This window comes from Notothenia rossii (genome assembly GCF_949606895.1).
Source record: "Notothenia rossii genome assembly, chromosome: 9".
Lineage (NCBI taxonomy): Eukaryota > Metazoa > Chordata > Actinopteri > Perciformes > Nototheniidae > Notothenia > Notothenia rossii.
The window spans coordinates 4835877-4861589 of record NC_136907.1 but is presented as its reverse complement, the minus strand read 5'-3'; the positions used below and the strand labels follow the sequence as shown (position 1 = coordinate 4861589).

Sequence of the window (25713 nt, the reverse complement as noted above, 5' to 3'; positions counted from 1 at the left end):
CGATAGATGTCTGGACGTCGATGAGCGTCCTGTCGCCCTACTCAGATTGGTGTGTCACACACCGTCGTGTCTTTTCGGCCGTGCCGACACCTTCCTGTCGGCAAAATAAATCACTCTGATTGGCTGTTCAGCTTAGCGAATCAGTGCATGAGAAGGGAAACGGAAGTGAAGAAGGCACATGGACGGCTATTATTTTTCATTTTCCAGTACCGTACTAAACATGTTTTCGATTATAAGTAGCTATGTGAAACAGTCTGTGATGGACGAGAGTGAAAATGGAACGCACGCTATTTGTTGTTTGTATATATCACGCAGTCTGTCTTCCGGTTGTTGCCTCTTTTGAATGACGAATACACACTCCCGCCACCTGCTGGTAAGGAGAGTTATTCATTTCATTTCAAACCTTTATTTAGACAGATTGGTCCCTTGAGATCATCGATCATCATTTAGTTCCACATGAAACATAAAAACAACATACAAACAAACAACAGAGGATATCATATTTACATATTCAACATTTACAAATACCCAGAGTGTCAGAAAGCATTTCCTTTAGACGTGCCTTAAATACATTCAGAGAAATAAAAATGCTCAATTTCAATTTTGCCTGTAGATTGTTCCAAGCAAGTGGAGCTGCGCACATAAAAGCTGTCTTACCTAAGACAGTCCTTACTCTCGGCACATCTAACAATACGATATCCTGCGATCGCAGACAATAGCTGCTTGCAACTTTCTGCTTTATCAATGAACAGATATAATACGGGAGTTTGTCCAACATAGCTTTATAGATAAAAGTGTACCAGTGACTGAGCCTCCGTACAGTGAGTGATGGTAAACCTGCCTTGGTATACAGTGTACAGTGATGAGTAAATGCTTTACAATTTCTGACAAATCTCAGAGCACTATTATTATTATTATTATTATTGCCACTCACGCATGCGCAGTTCGTACGAGCTACTTGGATGTCGGCTGAAGTCTTTACGGTGTGTTCCAGTGCGACTGTTGGTCAAGACGCAGAAGACGTGAGGCGAAACAACAGTCGGGTCCATCGGGACGTGTTCTCTGGTGTCAGTTTGGTGTGTTAGGGCCTTAAGAGGCTGAACAGGCGGTTTACCTTCCTTTCCTCCAGCAGAGGATAAGGGCGTCATGGGAAGCATTTTTTAAGATCTGACTAAAAGTAAAACATGTTTTAAGATAAAAAAAATTCTCAAAATAAAATCACTTTTGGTCAGATCTTAAAAAAGGATTCTCATATTTGATCATCATGTAAGTAGAGTAATATTTGTGTATATCAATTTGACACAGATTCTTTTTTGTATTGTATAATAATACTCATGTTACATTTTTGTATTATTGTTTTACACATTCAAAATAAATCAAATCAAATGTAGCCCTCGACCTCTTCCGTACTTTCGCCTCTCTTCCTGTCAGCTAGCATATTCAAAAAGTCCCCAGTACCTCCAAAAAGAAACTTTATTTTCTGAGATAAATTTCATACCTGACATGCAACATTTCACATGTGTTGCGCATGCATAGTTTCCCCTTAATCACCCTTATATAGACCCTCCAGAAAAACGCGGGCAAAAATCCTTGATTATGTGATTAAACATGCAGGTTTTATGTGATTTTATGCGGTGAAATTGCGGTAAATTGCGAAATATGCGGGGAAAAAGAATAACAATTTTTAAATATTGGGCTGTCTTATTTATTCTCTCTCACACACAAACTGCAACTAACGTTAAACCCCATTACTATTCAATTAAACACATTCAATGTTTATTTATTGTAAAAGCAATTGGGCTATTTTAATCTCACACACACACACACACACACACACACACACACACACACACACACACACACACACACACACACACACTTCTCCGCCTCATTCTGTTTTCATTTACTCGTTCGTTATCTGCAGCTTCAATCTTGTAGGCTACTCACTTCGTTTCTTGTAGCCCTCTAAAGGGTTTTGGAGGTTGATGCCTCGCTGAACGTGAGTTGTTTGGCTTTCTTGTCCGCAGCAGCAGAAAGCATTTTCGAATGTTTGAATGAATCAAAGTGGGTCGCCACCGTCGATTTTCTTTTATGCTCGAACACACAGCTGCACGGGGTGCAGAATAGTTTCCCCCCACTTTTTGCCCGGTCTTTAGTAGAAATGTTCGTCGGTAAATGGATTAGATTTTTTCATCTTGGTGTTTTCTCTACCGTGTGAGCTCCACACGTTCACTCTATACAGTGTTGTTTACATTCTGTGATGCGCGAGCTGATCACGTCACGTCAAGACGAGTCAACTTTTTTTTCTCTCTCAACTTTGTGTGGAAAGATGCAGGGATTATGCGGCCTTTTGAAAATCTGTGCCATTTTGCTGATTATGCGGTAAATTCGCGTTTTTCTGGAGGGTCTACTTATAGAATCATGGGAACTTGTTATACCTTTAACTATGCAGGTAGTTGAATTGGTGTTTCTTATTTTGACTTGTTTAGGACTAAAGCCCAACGTCTAGAAAACAGGACTGTCCTTGATTTTAAGACTTGAGACTTTGTGACATTAAAAATAACAACCTGGACATTTGCCAATAACAAAACATCACCACTGCCAAGCAGACTGGCAAGCTACAGGCTCCTGAACGGAGAGCAGCAAGATTTATGAGAAATCATCTTAATTCTGACGAACGATGGCTCATAGAAAAGCCCTGGCAGAGAACGCAGGATCTATCTGTCTTGACCTTGCTCTTGTTTGTTTACAGTCATTATGAAGTGCTTTGATAATGAATTAGATGATGTTTGCACAAAGCACTGTAAATAATACCTCAAAGTAAGCTCTCCCAAGCAATGTGTTTCAGCTCGTTAATCATCTCAAACATACTGCAGCGCCCCCAAATCGGGTGTTTATCTGCGTCAGACTTTGAGAAAGCTGCTTCGAGTTATTGCCTTTTCATTAACTTCTCTCTATCCTCCCATCTCGTGCTTATTCACTCCTCCGACTCTCCTTCAGACGACCTTCGACACTCTTCCCCTCGCCTTTTATGTTTCCTTTCCGTTGCAGTCCTTCCATCCTACCTACGTTCCTTCTCTTAACGTGACACATCCTGAGCTTTGCTTCACAGAGAGGTCTCCTGCAGTGGGCCGTTGCTGCAGAATTGCTCACTGGCTGCATTATCCAGCAACATGCTCTAAAAAAAGAAAGAAAGTGTAATCGGGCGGGAAGCCTCGTGTGCACCGGAGCTTCAGCTTTTTCGTTTGTATCAGAGACTCTAATAAGAACAGACAATTTGCTCCTGGGGGAGAGGAAAATATCAACCTTGTTTTCAGGTACTGAGTCAGGAAGGTAAAGTTTGTTGTGGAAGTCCTGACAGAGACGGAGAGTCTGACTGTCTCATTGGGTTTTACACCGCCTTTAACTGAATGAGTAACGAGGTCTGCGGTGGAGTTAACTCACTTACTAAAGTACAACTGCAGCTACATGACCCTAAACCACACTGTCAGCCCCCCCCCCCCCCCCCCACACACACAGTCCGAATGCCAGGGAGCTTGTATTTATATATATCTGGGGGGGGAAATTCTCTTAGGTTAGTTTTAGGCGTCTGAGTTTGATTTGTACAGAAGAGGATGAGAGACACGTGATTTGTGTTTTTGGATCTGATCAAAACTCAAGATTTTTCTTTCTTTAGATCGGAGAAAAAAAAGGAAAAATTCTGAGAATAAAATCTGAATTCTTATTTTCATCTCAGAATTCCTTAAAATAATTATTCTGGAGTTAATTAATTATCTGGAAAACTAATTCTGTATTGTCTGTTTGGGTTTGAGTTCAAATCTTTCTTGAATTATGAGTTTAATCCCATAATTCTCCCTTTTTGTTCTTAGATTTACCTCGGATTTCTAACTTTGACTAATAATTCGTTTTTTTCGTAGAACTCTGAGTTAAATCTCAGGTTTCTCACTTTTCTTGGATTCCTCACTGTTTTCTCAGAATTCGGACTTTCTCTCAGAACTAAAAACAAACAAATTCACTTTTGTTCAGACCTTGGTTTGCTCATTTAGGCACTTATAATTTGGTTATGCATTGTTTTAAATTAAGTTACTTTTTACGACTGTGGTTGTGAGGCAGTGCGTCATCTTTCAACCAGAAGGTTGTGTGTTTGATCCCAGCCCATTCGGTCAACATGTCGATGTATCCTTGGGCAAGATACTTAACCCTGAGTTGCTCCCGATGGCCAACGGTGTGTGAATGTTAGGTCCTAGAGTAAGGTGCACTGCTCTGTGTGAATGACATGTGTGTGAAGCGCTTTGAGGGGTCTTAAAAAGACTGGATATCTAAGTACAGTCCATTTACCATTTACATTCTTACATAAATCTAAATGAATGCAGCTGAAAAACTGATAATACTGGAAGTCCCCCCTATCTCCCATATACTACATCCTACATTTCCCATAATGCATCAGTGTGTTAGACCTTCCCTTCGTGAGGAAGACTTGTGTCTACCAATAGTTTGTAACATAGACTCTCTGTTATAATGTTGTAACCGAGCCATTAAAGAAATGCAGCTGTTTCTACTGTCTCAGTTCACTTCTCGTGTTGTTACCTTTAAATCTTTAAACAGTCTACATTTTAGGATTATGAAGTTTGAGGTGATTGTGTTTATTCAGCTCTGTTACTTACTAAGTAATGAAAGACAATTTCCTGATAAAAACTAACCGAGGAATAAAACACTCGACAGAGACCTTGTCACACTGCAAACCACAGCTTATTTTCACACAATTCTGTATTTCTTCAGGTTTGTTCCTTTTGTTTAATAAATAACTTTGCCTGCTAGTCATGCTGTCATAAAAACGCTTATTCATACCATCTGGAAAAAAAATAAAAATCCTCAAAGGCTTGGTATGCAACTTTTAGGGGCTTGTAATATCTGAGACAAAATCCATAAAATAATTTTAATTCCCAAATGGCTCAATTGCTGCAGCAAAACCAGTTTCTACAAGCACATCTTATAATGATATTGAATTGTTATTGTTCTAAAGACTGCATGGACGCAGTTTGTGCTAATGGTATGCATCAATGCTCTCACTAATGTTACGTTTGCAGCTTGTCTACCTGTCATGGCAATCATTTCCTCAGTATTGAGTTCACAGTGGCTTTGATACGTTGCAACAACATCACATGAGAGAGAGCTTTGCATTTTTTATAGTTTTTTTAAGTAAAGTACTCAACCAACCATAGACTCAGATGTGATAAGTGTGTGACCCGAGGTTAATCACGGCGAAGGAGATTCATGAGGTGAACTTACAGTTACTTGAATGAACAACCGCATACAGGAACCTTTAATGATCCGTGAGCGCCTTATAGGAAGCTCATTTCTTTTTCCAATACGTCATAAAAGCCTGCCAGAGCTCAGGTATAAGCAGGCTGAAGCACTGGGGTGAAATGATGCGTGTGCAGGGGCGGCGTGCTAAGATAAAGTAGCAGAAGGAAGGGAAGGTGGAGAGGTGAAAGCAAAAATGCATTGTGCTGTTAAGGGAATTATTCAATCAATGTAATTCTATTTATATATATTCCAATGTGACAAATGATGCATTCGTCTCAGGGGGCTTTTCAGTGTGTACCGCATGTAGCGACCTCTTTCCTTAGAGCAGTGCTTCTCAAAGTGTGGTCGTGAGCGCCCCCTAGTGGTCCGTGAGTATATTGGTAACATTTCACATTTGAAATTAATTAATTAATTAAAGTTTTATGCACTCTCGCGGGAATATCTCCGCAATGGGGCAAGGTTAAGTTTCACTTTCAATTGCATGATATAGCCCAGCGCAACACCTCCATCACACATGTTGCCACTTGTCTGTACCATTTTCAGGCGATTTGTAATCTGTTCTAGAAAAACGATGTGTTTTTTTATATTTGTGGAGTTAGGTGGTCCGCGAGTGTTTTTTTATTGGTTAATTGGTGCTTGGTATGAAAAAGTTTGAGAAACACTGCGTTAGGGCCTTGCAGTGTACAAGCAAAAAAAAGTCTTCAGTCTGGATTTAACAAAAAATTACTCACTTTTGATTAACTTTAACGAATAAATTATATTAAAAAAAGGTTTACTTTTGATACTGTTGTTGATAATAGTCTGTACTTCTTTTTACAAAGTAAGTAGCATTTAATTTGACGCATCTATTTGCCGCTTTTAATTGAGCTGCTCATACTCACACCACAGTATGCCTTTTAGTCATGTATTCTGTGTTTATTTATTTATTTTATTTCATTATCTTTGCTTTTTATGCCGGTTTTTAAATGCCATTTAATAATTTATTTATGATGTATTTGTTCTTAAATGTCTTTTGTTTTTAGTAAAGCACTTTGAATCGCCACGTGCTGAAAAGTTCTGTATAAATAAAATTGCCTTGCCTTAATATTCAGGACTTCTTCCTGAAGTTGAGTTGATTTTAAGACTCTGTTATTCCTTATTTTACGTAAGGACCTGAGTACTTCTTCCACCTTTGATTTAGGGGACATTAGTGCATAGAGATAGTTAGAGCGAAGATGTAACTTTTTTTGTTCCCTTTTAGTTTTCTATTTTGAAATGTTCATATGTTATGTTTGTTTTATGGCTGTCAGTCGATTAAAATAGTTACTCGCGATTAATCGCACATTTTTTATCTGTTCGAAATGTAGGTCTACTTTAGAGGGATATTTTTCAAGTGTTGAACACTCTTATCAACATATGAGTGGACAAATATGCTTTATGCAAATGTTTGTTTATTATCATTTGAACATTACAAATATTCGCCTCAATTCGACCTGGAACAATATATTTGTGTGTGTGTGTGTGTGTGTGTGTGTGTGTGTGTGTGTGTGTGTGTGTGTGTGTGTGTGTGTGTGTGTGTGTGTGTGTGTGTGTGTGTGTGTGTGTGTGTGTGTGTGTGTGTGTGTGTGTGTGTGTGTGTGTGTGTGTGTGTGTGTGTGTGTGTGTGTGTGTGTGTGTGTGTGTGTGTGTGTGTGTGTGTGTGTGTGTGTGTGTGTGTGTGTGTGTGTCTGTGTGTCTGTCTGTCTGTCTGTCTGTCTGTCTGTCTGTCTGTCTGTCTGTCTGTCTGTCTGTCTGTCTGTCTGTCTGTCTGTCTGTCTGTCTGTCTGTCTGTCTGTCTGTCTGTCTGTCTGTCTGTCTGTGTGTGTGTGTGTGTGTGTGTGTGTGTGTGTGTGTGTGTGTGTTTTTTCTGTCAAAGCATGAGACTGAAGTTCCCACTGTGGGTCAAAATAATGCGCTGTGACCCCGAGGTAACTGTAACATACTGAGTGAAGTACAATAGTCTTCTTAAATCCTCCTCTACTTTCGCTGTTTGGACTTCATACAAGTTGTATATTTTCGACGCAGTGGTGGCTCTGGAAGGCAATTCATAAATGCAGTCGTTGGATGTGACCCGAATTATATCACGCAGCCCCTCCTCCTCCACAATGTGAATTGGCCTGCAAGCTGTCGCCACTCGCCACCCATTTAGCGATCTTTTTTGAAAGTTTGCTGCTCGTAGACGTGTCCAGGCATCTCCTCCACACACATTCAAGTGTGGTCTGCTGCAAGCGGGCGGCAGGAGCGGGGCCGTCGGCATCAGCAGTGTGCTTGGATTGTATAGATGGTATTTTAAACTCGCGCTCTGAAACTACGGGGTGGCCGAGGACAAAAAATGCACATGCGTTAAAATAATTAGTTGCGTTAATGTTTTTTTGCGTTAATTCGTTATTCACGCGTTAATTTGACAGCCCTAGTTTGTTTATTTCCTACTCTTTTTCATTTCACATTATGTGCAAGGCCTTGTTTACGTACTGCTGTGACGGACAACAAAAATACCAAATAGGAATGAATAAATCTTAACTTCATTTATGAAAGGTGAAAGGTGTTTTCTAAGCGTCTATGAGTCCTTGTGACGGAAGTTTAGCCTGATGATCGAAACCTGTTACTCAAACTGATTTACTGGCTGGTGAACAGACTTTGTGAGTGCCGCTGCCTCTCCTGCATCTAAAGTCAAAGAGTCAGAGCTGAGATTAAGCCGCTTCTTGAAGAGGAACTGGCAGAGTGTCAAGCCTGCTGAGCGAAGTTTTGGTAACTCATACATCTTGTTGTAGAGCAGATTGCGTTCAGTGGGGGGTGCACCTGGCATATTTAACCCCGCTGCCCAGGGTTCCTGTGAAATAAGAAGGGCATGGGTCCAAAGAATCTGCTTTTTGGTGATTATCGTCCCTCCCTGCTGGCACAGAGAGCTTCTTTCTAGCAAATCAAAACAGACAAAATGATGGGTTTGTGTGGAGGTGTTTCACATCAGTGGTCCGATGTCAGATTATGGAATGAAAAGAGACCCTTGAGAACAGAAGGCCCTCGTTGAGACGTAGCCTCTGCTGCCCCTTTCACACCAACGTGGTTCCAGGACCGTTTCGGAGCTGGAGCTTGAAAAGCACCTGGTTTTTCCTGTTCACACCGCAGCGGAGCCGCCTCTAAGCTCCGGAATCCGGTTCGTTTCAAGCACCAAAAAGTTGTCGGTCTAGAAAGCAAGCACCGCATACGTCACGCTTACATCGGAAGATCTGGGCTGTGTCCAAATAACACGCGACATCCGCCTTTCCGCCAGCTTCAACATGATCTGTGGAAATAACAATGAGAATCAGTTGTAATGTTATACCATAGTAATTAATGCTGCAAAGCTGGGTGTTTGGAGCTTGGCGCATGCAGAGGCTAACAACAGCTAGCTCTAACGCCATCGAATAGGACGTATATGTACCTACTTTCTCTTACGGAATCGTCGTTGAAGTTGATGATGATGATTGTAAAGAACTTTTGAATGTAGCATGTAACGACTGTAAAGTTGGGAGTAAAGTCTTCCCATTTCTTCCATTTCAATTCGACAGAGCAAAACCAAAACGAGTAGCGCTTCAATACAATCGGCCATTGTCGTTGTTATCGATGTGAGGGGGTTCCGCACGGTTTGGCTTTATGAAGCAGGCACGCAAACGGTTACGTCATGACGCAGCACCAGTCGTGCTCTGAGCGGTGTGAACAGAGCGGGAGCTGAACCGAAGAACCGGTTCCGAACCAGAAAAGTTCTAGCACGGAGCTCGAACGGGAAAAGCCTTGGTGTGAAAGGGGCATGAGTGTCATTCAGTGACTAGTAATGAGTGGAGATGGCTTTAAGTTTTTAATGTTTTAAATGAGGGCTTCTCAGTCGGTTTGGTGGCCACTTCAAGACACACTTTTGCACAACTGGCACCCACAGTGTTCATGGGTATTTCTGAAAAGAACATCGACTCGACTATTCAGGAACTAGTTTGTCTCTAAAAAGCTGTTTTCACATTCCTCTACTCAAGGGGGAAGCCAATTGGGACTTCCATAGCATTTTAGATTCAAACTCCAACTACATTTGTTACTTCACGATGGAAAACACCAAATCCCTGTGTAGTACATATTGACAAGAAAACAACTGAAATCAGGAGAGAGCTGACTTGTCGCTACAGGGAGTGAGAGCTGCTGAAAGTTTGGACAAGAGACATTAGAGTTTGCGGTAGATGAATGTAAATCGGACCTCTGAGCTTTTTTTCACCATCTACAAAAACTAGATTTTGAAATAAAAAAAGGTTGAATGCAATCTTCTGGCACAAAGTCACGGAGCATTTAAGGGCTTGGTTTAACAACCCCCGCAAAGCAGCAAAAACGCAGCCCTATTTTTATATTTTACAAGCTTTTTTATGTTTAAGTATATCACTCTGAAATAGCCATCTGATAAAAAAAAGGCTTTCAGCGCCTCCGACCTTCTTTATTCTTACTTTTTTTCCCCCTTTAAGAACACTTTCATAAAATCTTGTTTGAACTTCTGAGAGCTTTTTCTTTTTTGAAGCAATAAGACCTTAATGTATGTTTTACAACCGCTATTGCTTTGTTAGGCCCTGCCAGCAGAAAGCACAAGCTAGTGAACAACAGAAACAGATCACTGATCGCTACTTGTAGAACACAGACGTGAATCTCTCCAATTTTTCGTCAGAAATAGAAATTTAGAGACGAAAATTATATCTCCAGTAGTTGACTTACAGTGTTGAACCAAGAACAAGTATAATTATCAATACGAAAGAAGGTCTAAATGTGGAGGGAGATCCTTTTTTCTACTTTTTACATGTGAAATAATTATATATCATAACAGAGAGGGCTTTAAAGAGGATATAATATACATATTTTCAGGTTCACATCAGTATCTAGTATCTCTACTGGGACATGTCTCCATAATTTAATGTTCAAAACGTTCTTTATTTTTCTCACACTACCTGTGCTGCAGCACCTCTTTTCACCCTCTGTCTGAAATCAGAGCCCAGTCTGCTCTGATTGGTTAGCTGGCCGGCTCTGTTGTGATTGGTCAACTGCTTAGAGATGTCCCGCCCCTTAGCCTATCACGTACAATGTGTTGGAGCACGAGTCAATAGAAGTGTGAGTGTTGCATAGTGATTGCAATATGTTCAGGAAGTAAACTAAGGAGTCCAACGCAGCATTTGGGGGGGGTGGGGGGGGGGTTGTGAGACACAGGGATTTTTTAGCCTTTGCAGACCATTTAGGGAGGCGTGTGGCGCAGTGGATATATACTTGGTGTTCGGGTTCAAAGCCCACTGCAGTCAGCATGTCGTTGTGTCCCTGAGACACTTCACCCCAAATTGCTCCTATGGGGATCGCCCACAGTGTTGAGTATGTAAGTCGCTTTGGATAAAAGGTCGCTTTGGATAAAAGGGACTTACAAGTAACACGTAATGTAAAGTAATTTACAAGAGCAAAAACCTATATAACACACTACAGGAAAGGGAAACCACAACAAGCATAATAGGACCACTTTATTTATCGTATTAATTTCCCCTCTCTCCCCCGTAGGAGCACCAGAGACAGCGATGCAGACGAGGATGAGGATGAGCCGCGGGTGAGTCGCGGCTGCACCCTTCAGTACCAGCGGGCCGGGGTCAAAGTGCTGACCCAGTTCCACACCACCTCCACGGAGGGCACGGACCAGGTGATCACCATGCTGGGCCCTGATTGGCAGGTGGACGTCACAGACCTGGTGCAGGACTCCTTGAAGGTGGCCGACCCCCGGATAGCAGAGCTGGTGGACCGGACGGTTCTGGTGGGTCTGGAGCTGGGGACCACCGTGCTGAAGGTAAACCAGACGCCTTTTTATTCAATACGATACGATATACTTTATTGTCCCCGTAAGGACATTTGTTCTGGACTCCGTCCTGCAGTTCCGCATACATGTACATATACAAACGGTTCGAAAAATATCACTGGTCTCCGGCTTGAGCTTGAATCTCAGGATCCATGTATCTGTGATCCTCTCCATAATGGAAGTAGTCCTCACATACAGAGCATCAACTAGTTCCTGAACAGTGTCCTTCACATGCTGATATCCAAGAGAGGGAGTTCCACAGTCACAAGATGGAGGGATACCGGGTCTTCTAGGGAATCATACATCCTGTCATGTACCAAATAATGTTTGTTCTCAAAATGTCTGACTTTCTCAAAATCAAAAAAAATCAAATCCTGACTTTTACTTAAAATTCTAACTTTTTCTCAAAATTCTGACTTTTTCTCAAAAATCTGACTTTTTCCCAAAATCCCTCAAAAATCTGACTTTTTCTCAAAATCCCTCAAAAATCGGACTTTTTCTCAAAATCTCCACATTTTGGCTTTTTCTCAAAAATCAAAACAAATTTGACTTCTCGAAAGTCAGACTTTTTCTGAATACTTAAAAATGTTAATAATCCCTGGTCACGGGCTTGAGCTTGAATCTCAGGATCCATGTATCTGTGATCCTCTCCAGAATGGAAGTAGTCATCACATACAGAGCATCAACTAGTTCCTGAACAGTGTCCTTCACATGCTGATATCCAAGAGAGGGAGTTCCACAGTCACAAGATGGAGGAATAGAAAGAAGTATTCAATGTTTACTTCAGATTAGCTCCACGTCAGAAATGAGCATGCTACAATCATGTTAATCACATAGCTATCATATGCCTCAAACAGTCCTGATGCTCTTCTAGGTAATCACACATCCTGTCATGTTCACAGCTACAGTTGGGATACCTTTGTTATCATGTGACTCTCATGTTGGAAGAGGACGTTCAGAATGTTCCCAACACAAACATAATATACATTAAAATACATACACGTATCATCACTCATACACCGTTTGCACAAACACAAAACACAGACGCATATACTGACAATGGCGACCCTTATGGCCAACATTTAAAAGTATATGACGTTACATGTGAGTGTTAAGAAGCCTAATGGACATAGGCAGGAATGAGTGCGAATAGCGGTGCTGTGATTTGGCATTAATCAGCAGTGAAAAATGAAGTGTCTGGAGGTGACAAACGACGCGTCTGAGTGAGAGGCGTGAAAGCAGCCGTGGTGTTCTTGAACGTGTGCACCACACACAAACTGAAGGTTGAGTTTAATAGATGAGGAAGGAAGATTTCAAAGTTGGAGATCATTACTCTTTCTGAGTTTCTGAAGGAGCTGCTTTCTTTTGGAGATTGTTGATGCCTTTAAAAGCAGGTTTCGTACTTTTTTGTCATAGTTTTGCTGAACTTTTCAATCGATATCAATGGGTAGTTCAGTCTGTCGCCATTCAAGCCACTGATCCTCAAACTTGTGCCCCCTAAATTATCTTAAATTATATTTTCCCTTCGAGCTAATACAGCATTTCTATCCCTTTCATCTGACTTTTGAACCTTACTTGTTATAAAATCGAAACCTCTTGGTCGAAAGTGTTTCTAAAGAAGCTGCTTTCTTTTAGAGATTGTTGATGCCTTTAACATAACATTTAATTTAATTTATCTGACACTTATCCTTAGCAGCTTGCAAAGCATAATGTTTACAGCCCTTTTTATTCCTTTCATGTTTCTACTTCAAGTGTGTGCCGTTGTGAAAGTCCACTTCATTCTCAGGTATAAGAGCAGATAAATTAAAGTGCATTTAAATGCATCGGATGACACAGGTGCAGAAGTCCTTAAAGAGAGAAAGCGGCACAAGTTATGAGTCCTGGGCAGTGATTTACGGACGCTTCACCGGTCATTTATGGGGACAGAGAGAAGTAACGGTTGGCGAGAGTTTTGATCACCATAAAAGATCTCCGTTTCATTCTGTCAGCAGAAAGAATGGCTGCCTGATTGATGCGTCCGATGATGGTGAACTAGGGAGGACAGATATAATTCGCAGATTCATCATTTTAAACGTGCAATGGATCATTTATAATCTGTTGAAGGGTTTGAATAATTATACACCAATTTACCACCAGACCTAAGTTGCCAGACTGGCTCATAGCAGTTGTAAATAAATGAATGAATAAATAGATAAGGTGCCCAGGAAATATGTTGTCACTCAAACAACTTTAAAAGATTATGGATTGATTTAGAAAAACCTGCGAGAGCTATAAACTAATCCTATTGCATTAAAGTGATCTAGAAATAAAATGTGTATTGTTTCCTTAGAAAATTACACATTCAAAAGAATGATTGCTAACATGCTAACACTGAAGCTAATATGTTAATGCCTGGCAGATGTCTTTACGAGCGGTACCATCCAGTTATAGAGTGCCACAGTGACGCGTCCTAAAACCAGGAAGTAAACTCCTTCCGGTTCCTTCGACAAAAACCAATGAGAGTTCTCCATAGGGTTTAGGAAAATAGCTGGAAATAAGGTCTGAGGTTGAAACACGTTGAAGAGACGGATCACGTTTTGTTCAGTCTGATAATCCCCACATGTCTACCCTACTTTTATCATTTTCTAATCATAAATCTAGTCTCCAGAAGCAAAATGCTAACGTTATGCTATAAAGGAACTACAGCAGGGTCTCTGCTTCAACGTCACGCCAACTTAAGATCCATATTCAAACACACAGATTCTAAATGGAACGAGTTGAAGCGTTTGTTTGAACAGTTTGCAGGAGGCAGGGACTTGCTTTCAAGCAGAACAGAAACTAACTGAGAGGAGTGTTTACGTGTTCGGCGTAATGACGTACAACGTCCTCCACGACTTCTGTAGTCCTATTCAGCCACTTGGTAACAACCATCGATTTTCAGACACGTCAACTCTTCAGGAATCACCAGTGGGGTCACTGCTGATGGATTTAATGTCGTAGAACAAAACGTGATCCGTCTCTTCAATGTGTCTCAACCACAGACCTTATTTCAGATATTCTCCTAAACCCTTTGGAGAGATCCCATTGGCTCTGAGACGAGGGAACAGGAAGTGGTAACATGCTAACTTACTTCCAGGTTTTAGGACGTGTCACTGTGGCACTCTATAGAAAGTGAAGCCAAGGAGGTTAAATCCTTAAATGTGCATTTTGTCTAATGGCCAGCAGGGGGCAGCATAAATAAGTCAGATTGTATAGAAGTCTGTGATAAAATGACCCTTCCTCTTCCTTAATTTACGACCCATGTCAACATTTCCCTGATGAGTTTATGGTCTTGATCTTTATTCTCAAGTCTTCTTGAATCCTTCATGATGTTTATTTTGTAAATTGTGGTCCAATGGACGATAAAGCAGAGAAAGCTTTAGGGAATGTACACAATTTACACTTAAATGTGTCCTCCCAGCAGCTAAGTTTTATAACAATCCTTAAAATACCGTGAAGAAAAAGGAAATGATGTACAATGAGTGCTTTATTGAAGTCATTGTAAAATATGTCCAGTTCTCAATGCTTATTTTACAAAGGACAGTGAAATGAATTTCTGAAATGAACGGAGTAGATCTCAACAATGGTCCTGTCAGTCTTTGAGAGAGTCTGAATGAGTGTTTGAGTCTGAAATTGTCCGCCAGCCCGAGAATAAGAAATAAGAAAAAGAGCAGCTTTTATTCAGTTGTGAAATATTTCAGACAGTCGTAAGATTGCTCTCTTTTTTTAGAAAGATGTTCGAGGATTATTGCTTTAATTAAGTGTTTCTAAATTGGATTTGACAGCTCTGCTTGATTAAGGCCCAATCCCAAACTTCCCCCTACACACTACCCCTCCGTTTGTGCGTTCACGCGGAGGGTCCACCACATTAAGTGCTGTTCCAAACCAACGGGTGTGGAGGGGGAGTGGGCTATCAAGCCTTCAAACAGCGAGTCTGCATCGGTGCTGACTGGAGACCGGTCTCTACCTGACTGGTCTCAACGCTGTGTGTGTCCGTCAGGAAACACGCTGTTAACAAGTAGTTCCAGCAAACATCCACTGATGAGTTCACTCTGTCACGGAGGGGGAGTGTGTAGGGGTAGGGCGTGGTTTGGGATTGGGCCTCAGTGTTTCCCCTAGGTTTACTGCTTTGTGGGGGTGCTGTCTGAGCGTGGGGGGGTGGCATTGGGATATATATATATTTTAAATCCTCTGGAGCAGAGAGAGGAGCTGTGGATTATTCTTTTGATTAATGCATCAGTGTTTCTTAGGGTCAAAAACACTAAACTCACAACTTAAAATGAAAGCTTTAGTTTATTTAATAAAAGAGCACATGTTCAATGTGAAAAGTGACAGTAGATATAGATTAGTTGCAATTTGGTGCTACATATATATAAATATATATATTTTAAAAAAAATTGATAAAAAAAAAAAAATTAGTATTTTTTTAAACACCTTGAATTTCAGTGGGGGGGCGGGGCTCCGTTGGCGCCCCTCCAAGACAATGGTAGGGGAAACAGTGGGCCTTAGGATACAAGCAATATTTGAGGGTAAAAGTAAAGATAAAAGAGTTTAATTATTCTGTTTTTATTTTCTTGTGATTACGTGGCAGATTGTTGACTTTCTAAGGATTCACAGAAAGCTGGTGGGAATGGGGGTTTAATCCCGAGGATTACTGAACAATAGCTGCTTCTCAAAGACAAAAGCCAGACTTGGGCAGAATTCCCAGAGCGTCCTGTGATCGCAGATTATTTAATAAATATCTGCAAACAATAACCACTCATCCAAAAAAACACACAAGCACAGAAATAGATTTGAAGCTAATCTACAAAATATTTAAATCCCACTGGAAATGAAACTTCAATATTTACTGTCGGATGAAGAAACTGAGTCCTGTTGTATCTCAGCAGTGTGAACCCTTTGTAATAATAACGAACAGAGAGGACAAAAGTACACACATCCTTTACTCAAGTAGAAGTACGGACACTCTGGTGAAAGTAGAAGTACTGACTAAACTTCTTTACTCAAGTCAAAGTAAAGAGGGCTTTGAAATGTACTTCAGTAAAAAGTACCCATAACTAGCAGCTGTTTTAAAGAGTACCTGACCTCCCTTTATATTAATAGAACAATAATGTCATTGTTAGCTAATGAATGTTTCCATGGTGACCAACGGCAACATGACAACGTTTTCATTGGTCCCTCTTCTTTAGAGAAGACCAGGAAATGATGGATACACGGATCGTGTTCAAATCAATAGGCACGCAATGACTCTAAATAATAATGATCACGCCACCAAACACACATTCAGACTAAAGGAACCAGCCTGTTTGGAAAATGAGAGAAGTAGAAAGTACAGGTATTAGAGTTCAACATGTAAGAAGTAGAAAGTACAGGTATTTGTGTTCAAAATGTAAGAAGTAGAAAGTACAGGTATTTGTGTTCAACATGTAAGAAGTAGAAAGTACAGGTATTTGTGTTTAACATGTAAGAAGTAGAAAGTACAGGTATTTGTGTTCAAAATGTAAGAAGTCAAAGTAAAAAGTCTTCAGAAAAATAAGTAGTGGAGTAAAGTACTGATACCAGAACAATGTACTTAAGTACAGTAACTAAGTATCTGTACTCCACTACTTCCCACCTCTGATAACGACACACATATAAATGGGTTTTATGGGGAAATGGTTTCATTAAGTCAAGGTAGATTTGATGAGTGAATAAGCAGCAAGTTCAAAAAGTTCCTTCATTGTTATGTAGAGAGTTATATAGTCTATACAACTCTATAGGTGAGAATATAACAGCCCCTATGAGATGCCACATTCACAAGAGCATTGTCTTTATTGCAGGAAATAAATTGGTTTTATGGTCAAATTATGCCTATAACATAAAAAAGGTGTTTTGAAGGTTATATGTATCAAGTAGAAGAAGTTCCACCTCCATGTTTATCTAAATATCCCATAGTCAGACTCTTGAAATATTATATGTCATGTTTGGGGGAAACTTCTGTGCAGTCACCGACTACAAAGGAGACACGGGGAGAGCTGGAGCTTTGATGTCAAACACTGATGGTTTGTTTGGGGCTTCGGCCGGAGAATTCACAAAACAAGTCCAAGAGCCAGAGGTTCTGACTTCAGTAGAGTTGCCACGTCAATTCTGAAGAACTCTACCCCAGATGTATTTAGCTAGAGAGAGAGAGAACTGTCAACTGGGCTGTGGGGGGTGGGGGGGGGGAGCACGCTTCGGGGGAGAGCACAGTCGTGAACTGTCAACGGGGGGCGGGGCGCACGCTTGTGAACTGTTAGCGCCGTGTTATGCATGCCGACTGCACCTCGCGGGAGGCGCCGTGTTATGCATGCCGACTGCACCTCGCGGGAGTACTCACAGCGTAAAGCCAAAACTCACAGAGATTTCAATGATTTGAACGGCAAAGTTGGGTTTGGAAACGGTATCATTTCCTTTTTGGCAGGCATGCTTAACACCGGAGCCTCGCTGCGGGGAAACTTTGGCGCTGTTCCGAGTTTGCTCTAATCCGTCAAAATGACCGACTGCTTTCAGAGTTTTCCGTCATTGTTAAAAAAAATCCGTGATAGACGGAAAATATTCGGTTAACGCGACCTCTGGACAGAACTGATAAACTGGGTCACAGTTATGGGCCTTGGAAAATATTTCCCCAACATCATGTAATCTATGAAACTCTTTAGGGAGACGATCGTGAATGCTATAAAATATGGAATCCAATAACGACCTTTATGAGATTTCATATTCACAAGAGCTTTGTTTTGTGACTTCACTGGAGGGTAGACATGGATTTATGAAGCCTTAAAGAAATCACAAGGTTAAGGTTTGTTGTTTGAAGGTTACACACGATTGTAATCTGAATATACAACTCATGAAATACTATCATATCTTTTATAACATAGGAAGTAAATGTAATCTATGAAAGTCTTTAGTGAGACGATGGTAAATTCTATAAAATGTCAAAAGCAATAACGACCTCTATGAGATTCCACTAAACAAGATAATTGTCTTTATGTTTCTCCAATCTTTGATCGGTGTAATAAAGTTAAATATGTCCCCAAAGGGAGTAATGAAGTATGGCATCAATAGAAACACACTTAAATACAGTGGCTTGCTTATTTAGCTACATGTCCCATTACTTTAAATAAAAGAAAGATGGACTAACTCAAACTCTCATTACGTTAACTAAACTCGTCTCAAATCAACAAAAATGTGACCAGTAGGAAAAGTGCTCTAAACAGAAATCACGTAACAGATTAAAACGTCTATTTTTAGAAATCACAGTGCATTTATACAGAAGCTCAGGCAGTAAGATGTTAAGTTTTATACATATATCCTTAAATTGCATCATCACATACACTGGAGCTGCTACCTCCGCGACCCGACCACGGATAAGCGGGAGAAGATGGTTGGACGTACACAAGATACTAGGCAGTGCAGTTAATGCAGCTCAGTGTTAGATACACTTTTTAAGCATTTCTGATTTCATAAGGAGATTGCACCATTTGAATTTGCATGTTTTATACATCATGAATCAAAAAGAGTTGTTTAATCAAAGTCAACTTTATTGTCAATCTTTCAGTTTGTGTGTACAGACAGAGAGATCGAAATGCCATTATTATGCTAAAATACAAATAAACATATGTATACAAATATGTATATCCAACTGTATATATACACAATCAACAGACACATTTAAAAACATATGCACACATTAAGACATAAATAAAAGCACAACAATCAATCAATACAACATAACAGACTTGTAATGTATACTGTGGAAACAGATAACAGCTTCTGTCCCGATGTTACATTTCTTTAATGACGTTGGACATTTGTCTCGTGTCGTTCCGCCTCGCTCTGTCTCTCCACACTTTGATCTGTGCAATAAATTGAAAATCTGTCTCAACACGAAGTGAGGAAATATGGCGTCAGTAGAAAAAAACATAAATACAGTGGCTTTCTTATTTAGCAATCATGTTACATGTCCAAACATGTAACTATGTTTAGCTTAACCCTCCTATTGTCTTCGTTTCCCCCTCGTTTGATCTGATCCGGATGGTTACTATGGTGACCGGGTATGCCATGGGTGTTACAAAGTTGACTAAATCATCCAGAATCCAATGAAAGTGGTGATCAGCAATTGTATATGTTCAAATGTCTACTGTGAAGGATATCATAAAGCCTTAATGCAATCGAATGTAAAACAAAAAAGTTATGATTGATGAAAGCAGTAAATCGGTCAGATTTGACCCGAACACAACAGGAAGGTTAAAACTCGTCTCAAATCAACAAAAATGTGATCAGTAGGAAAAGTGCTCTGAACAGAAATCAAGTAACAGATTGTAAAGTCTATTTTTAGACATCACAGTGCATTTATACAGAAGCTCGGGCAGTAAGGTTTTACGTTGTATACATATATCCTTAAATTGCATGTTATATTAATCACGAATCAAAGAGTTGTCCGATCTATTGAACTCTAAAGGTAAAGCGATACGAAAAGCAATGAAATGTGGAAACAGATAACGGCTTCTGTCCCGATGTTACATCTTCTTAACGACGTTGGACATTTGTCTCGTGTCGTTCCCCCCCGCTCTGTCTCTCCACACTTTGATCTGTGTAATAAAGTGAAATCTGTCCCTGCAGAAAGGGAAAGTGTTTATAGGAGTGACTATCAGGGACATCCGTCTGTAGTGAGGATCCGTCGAGGGAACCGTTTCCTCGCGGGGTTTGGATGAAGAGGTTTTATTTTGTGCCGCTTTTGCACCCACTTACTCCGCCATGTAGGACGCCGTGTAATTGCCTGAAAGTTTACAGCACGGTAAAAGTTGAAAGCGAGGGTCATGTTTTTCTCATCTTTTTTCAAGTGGTGTTACGTTTGAGTTTCATCAGTTCATGGTCCTGGAAGAGAAGCACTTTGTGTTGTGTGCAAACAGGCAGAACGAGGCAGAGTTAATTACACTGGTGGAGGGTCGGATGATGAAATGGACATCGTTTTTTATTTTGTATTCGACTCAATCTCAATCTTTATGTATTCATAGAGCACATTTAAAACAACCTCAGTTGACCAAAGTGCTGTACAGGCAATACATACAATATCAAATAACACAACATATGATGTATTATTATTATGAATATTTGTGTTGAATATATAAATATTATTATGAATATAGATAAATACTGTATTCTAACAATACGGTATTCTGTTTTTCACATTTCTTTTTCATTTTTTTAAATCTGTTCCAAATAAAGATGGAAATGAAATGAAACAATTGGAGTAAAATAATAAAACAATAATTAAAAACATGAATAACTAGAAACATAGAAATGTAAAAATGTAATGTTCAACTACTAGTTTGACATGTATTCTACTGATTCACTATAGTACAGACATTGCCCTCCCGTTAGTCATCCAGTTTCAGGATAAGACAATTATATAAATGAATAATAAGTAATTCAGTATATAACACACACAAATAAACAAAATGATATATATACACCTTCACATATATATCCAGCCATTTCCAGGGCGATAAGAAAAGAAAAGGTACAAAATGAATGCATACACGTCCATGTACGGATTACAAGACAGTTTCATTTCTCAGCCTATTTTTAAATCAATTATGGTTATAAAAACCGCAAACAAACAAAAGGCATAAATATGTTTTTTTCCTTTCTTTGATTGGAATCAGAATCACAAATCATTTATTTGTACCGGGGGAAATGTACATGATTACCACAGCAGATAGTGCAGATATATAGTAAGGACATGTCTAAGTATAATAATAATAATAATACATGGGATTTTTTCCTAATGCTCAAAGTTCCACAGTGCCTAAAACCAGGAGGTAAACTCCTTCCGGTTCCTTCGACAAAATCGCAATGAGAGTTCTCCATAGGGTTTAGGAAAATAGCTGGAAATAAGGTCTGAGGTTGAAACACATTGAAGAGACGGATAACGTTTTTTTCAGTCGGATAATATCCACATGTCTACCCTACTTTTATAATGTTCTAATCATAAATCTAGTCGCCAGAAGCAAAATGCTAACGTTATGCTATAAAGGAACTACAGCAGGGTCGCTGCTTCAACGTCACGCCAACTCAAGATCCATATTCAAACAAACAGATTCTAAATGGTACGAGTTGAAGTGTTTGTTTGAACAGTCTGCAGGAGGCAGGGACTTGCTTTCAAGCAGAACAGAAACTAACTCAGAGGAGTGTTTACGTGTTCGGCGTCATGACGTACAACGGCCTCCACGACTTCTGTAGTCCTATTCAGCCACTTGGTAACAACCATCGTTTCTCAGACACGTCCACTCTTCAGAAATCACCAGTGGGGTCACTGCTGATGGATTTAATGTCGTAGAACAAAACGTGATCCGTCTCTTCAATGAGTCTCAACCACAGACCTTAGTTCCAGATATTTTTCTAAACCCTTTGGAGAGATCCCATTGGCTCTGAGACGAGGGAACAGGAAGTGGTAACATGCTAACTTACTTCCGGGTTTCAGGACGCGTCACTGTGGCACCATACAATGAAAGAAAGAAAAGCTTCTCCCTTTTTAAAAGGTGCCATCGAAACAAACATCACAACATACGACAACAAATACACGCCGCATACATACTTATGTAAAAATTAGAGATGTCCCGATCCGATCACGTGATCGGGGATCGGGATTTTTTTTTTTTTTTTATCAAATACTTTTTTTTTTTTTTATTAATTGTTACAAAACAAAAATGCCCATGTTCAAGTCTTAAAGTCATCCTGAGGCCTTAGTTTTGGTTTCAAATTACAGAACATCATGTATGTGTTGCTTCTTTGGGGCTTGTTTTCATAGACCTGCTTATTTCTCTCAAATCTGGCAACAGAGTGGGCGCAGTGTCTAATTGTAGCAGTAAGCTAACGAGTACTGATAAGCTTTATTTTGTTTTGATCCAATGCTGCACAACTGAACTGATCCAATGCTGCTGTGAAAGAAAGAAGCTATATCCATGTTGGATAGAATATCCAATTTAAATAAAAAAATAACCTTAAGGGACAACTTGAATGCTTTTTCTCTCTTAATTCATTGCATAAAGATCGGATGGGGAAAAATCGGTATCGGCAAATTGTCAAAATCAAATGATCGGAATCGGATCGGGAGCAAAAAAAGGCGATCGGGACATCCCTAGTAAGAATGAAGTGCAGTAATGAAATATGTACACCATGGTAAAAAAACCTAAAAGGGACCATATTGAATTAAAGAGCTAGCTGGTACTGGTGCATTGTTTCAGTTCTTACAGGTTGAAGGCTCAGCTTGCAGAAGTCAGAGTGAAACCAGACTGATCTGTTTCTTCAGATCACACAAAAATGCCTCGTGCTTCAACCTGCCGGAGCCTTTCTTCTGAGCTGTAAATAGACGTTTTATTTATCGATGGTGTACACGGGTTGTTTACTTACTGTTACACGCTGCATGTGAGCTGCATGTTAAGTGGATTCAAGCAGACCGTAAACAGTTACGCAGCAAACGGGGCGCAGCTGTCAAGGTGAGCTGAGTTTATATGTGCAACCTATGAAGGATATGGAATATTGTATATTCTATAAAAAGGTCTTAATGGTCCTCAAGCGCCAGGAGAAGAGAAGCGAAACATAAATAACCTTGGATTATTATTATTATTATTATTATTATAAATAGCATTGTTCTATATCTACTGTGTTCATTTCTACTTAAATATATGTTTTTAAAGAATGCAAAAGATCAAATTTGATTCAAAGGTTCAAAGACTTTATTGTATATAATATAACAGCGACTCCAAAGACATACAAAGAAACACATCATTTTGCAATAATAAATATAATGATGTGCCTTTCCTTGAAAAAAGATGTTTGAATTTCTAAAAGGCAAACTTTCAATACTCTGGGTTCACACCGCAGCTGCATCGATGTTCTACCAGTCTCACAGTGTTTACCTGCAGCACACTCTTCCTGCTGTACTTTCTTTTGTTGATAACATAACATCTTGCAGAGTGCAACCACTTTTTGTGAATTAAAGCATAATGAGAGTAGGACTGAGGCCTGGATTGCCTTCTGCAGACACCTGCATTAGCAGCTCTGGTAACATGGAAAGGGCACAGCTTTCAGTGCACACAAAAGGTGTTAATGATCTCCAGGTGTTTAGACTTCCTGTGATGCGTGTGATTCTCTGCTGAGGCGTGAAGATGCCTCGCTGCTTTCTTCCTATGAGTTCAGGAAACAACGCAAGATAGGTGTAACTCATTTACTCAAGTACTGTACTTAATTACAATGTTGAGTATTACTTGAGTATTTCCATGTGATGCTACTCTGTACTTCTTCTCCATTTCAATTCAGAGGTACATGGTGTACTTTGACTCCACTACATGTATTTAATACCTTTAGTTACTTCACAGATGTGGATGAATGATGTGAAATCTAACCAAGTGTTAAATCAGACTTTAGTTCCACCTGGAGTAAATCCACAAGCTACCCTGCAGTATACAAAGTCATTCAAACTAGCTGCACCTTTACCAGCTTTGAGAACACTTTCATGATCAATCATTATAAAACATATCATATCTATTATTCTGAAATGGACCAATCTGCACAATGACTACTTTTACTGTCTTTCACTATATTTTGATGAGAATACTTTTCTACTTTTACTTGAGGAACATTTTGAATGCAGGACTTTTACTGTAACAGAGTATTCCAACACTCTGGTACTTCTACTTTTACTCAAGTACAATATCCGAGTACTTCTACTTTTACTCAAATACACGATCTGAGTACTTCTACTTTTACTCAAGTACAAGAACTGAGTACTTCTACTTTTACTCAAGTACAATATCTGAGTACTTCTACTTTTACTAAGAACAAGATCTGAGTACTTCTACTTTTACTCAAGTACAAGATCTGAGTACTTCTACTTTTACTCAAGTCTGAATACTTCTACTTTTACTCAAGTACAAGATCTGAGTACTTCTACTTTTACTCAAGTACAAGATCTGAGTACTTCTACTTTTACTCAAGTACAAGACCTGAGTACTTCTACTTTTACTCAAGTACAAGACCTGAGTACTTCTAGTTTTACTCAAGTACAAGACCTGAGTACTTCTACTTTTACTCAAGTACAAGATCTGAGTACTTCTACTTTTACTCAAGTACAACACCTGAGTACTTCTACTTTTACTCAAATACAACATCTGAGTACTTCTACTTTTACTCAAGTACAATACTGTATCTGAGTTTTTCTACCACCTCTGAAGGTAACCATGAAATGTAAAGTATGATTTATGGAATGCATGGTTTGAGATATTTTATTTATATTTTATTTGTATTTACTTGCACTTTTAACAATTGTATCAGTTTTATTGTGTTGCACTGTTGGAGGAGCCCGTGGCCTCAGATTGTCATTGATATATCTACACTGTATGTCATGTACGAATGACAATAAAAGCCTTGGATCTTGAAAAAAGAAAAAAGAAGAGAAGCATAGAGTGTAGAAGGAGAGCAGATAATGATCTTCAGGTGAGTGTTTAGGGAAGACTCCTCAGTGTCAATCCGCTGCTTGGACTCATCATTGATCTTCTGTTAGCGCTCAGTGGTGACTGATAGAGCCGCTCCTCCTGGAAGAACTTGTGGAGTGTGACTACTTCCTGCTTCACTTCAGACACCCCCCCCCCCCCCCCCCCCAGCCTGCAGCGCGGAGGACAAATCCAACTAGGAGTGTGTCTGCAGGCAGCGACACACAGAGATGGCAAAAGTACACTCATCCTTTACTCAAGTAGAAGTACAGATACTCGTGTTTAAAAATACTCTGGTGAAAGTAGAAGTACTGACTAAACTTCTTTACTCAAGTCAAAGTAAAGAGGCTTTGAAATGCACTGAAGTAAAAAGTACCCATAACTAGCAGCTGTTTTAAAGAGTACCTGACCTCCCTTTATATTAATAGAACAATAATGTCATTGTTAGCTAATGAATGTTTCCATGGTGACCAACGGCAACATGACAACGTTTTCATTGGTCCCTCTTCTTTAGAGAAGACCAGGAAATGATGGATACACGGATCGTGTTCAAATCAATAGGCACGCAATGACTCTAAATAATAATGATCACGCCACCAAACACACATTCAGACTAAAGGAACCAGCCTGTTTGGAAAATGAGAGAAGTAGAAAGTACAGGTATTTGAGTTCAACATGTAAGAAGTAGAAAGTACAGGTATTTGAGTTCAACATGTGAGAAGTAGAAAGTACAGGTATTTGTGTTCAACATGTAAGAAGTAGAAAGTACAGGTATTTGAGTTCAACATGTGAGAAGTAGAAAGTACAGGTATTTGAGTTCAACATGTGAGAAGTAGAAAGTACAGGTATTTGTGTTCAACATGTAAGAAGTAGAAAGTACAGGTATTTGTGTTCAACATGTGAGAAGTAGAAAGTACAGGTATTTGAGTTCAACATGTAAGAAGTAGAAAGTACAGGTATTTGGGTTCAACATGTAAGAAGTAGAAAGTACAGGTATTTGTGTTCAACATGTAAGAAGTAGAAAGT

The 25713-nt window shown here is 39.7% G+C and overlaps 1 protein-coding gene across 2 annotated transcripts in view; it reads left to right on the top strand.

The window, feature by feature from the left end:
* Positions 1 to 25713, top strand: part of tmem132e (transmembrane protein 132E) — a 532636-nt gene that overhangs the window by 475643 nt on the left and 31280 nt on the right. For both annotated transcript variants that reach the window (XM_079649699.1, XM_079649698.1), the window contains exon 7: positions 10870 to 11149. In XM_079649699.1, the coding sequence (XP_079505825.1) occupies positions 10870 to 11149 (280 nt within the window). The remainder of the gene's footprint in view (positions 1 to 10869; positions 11150 to 25713) is intronic.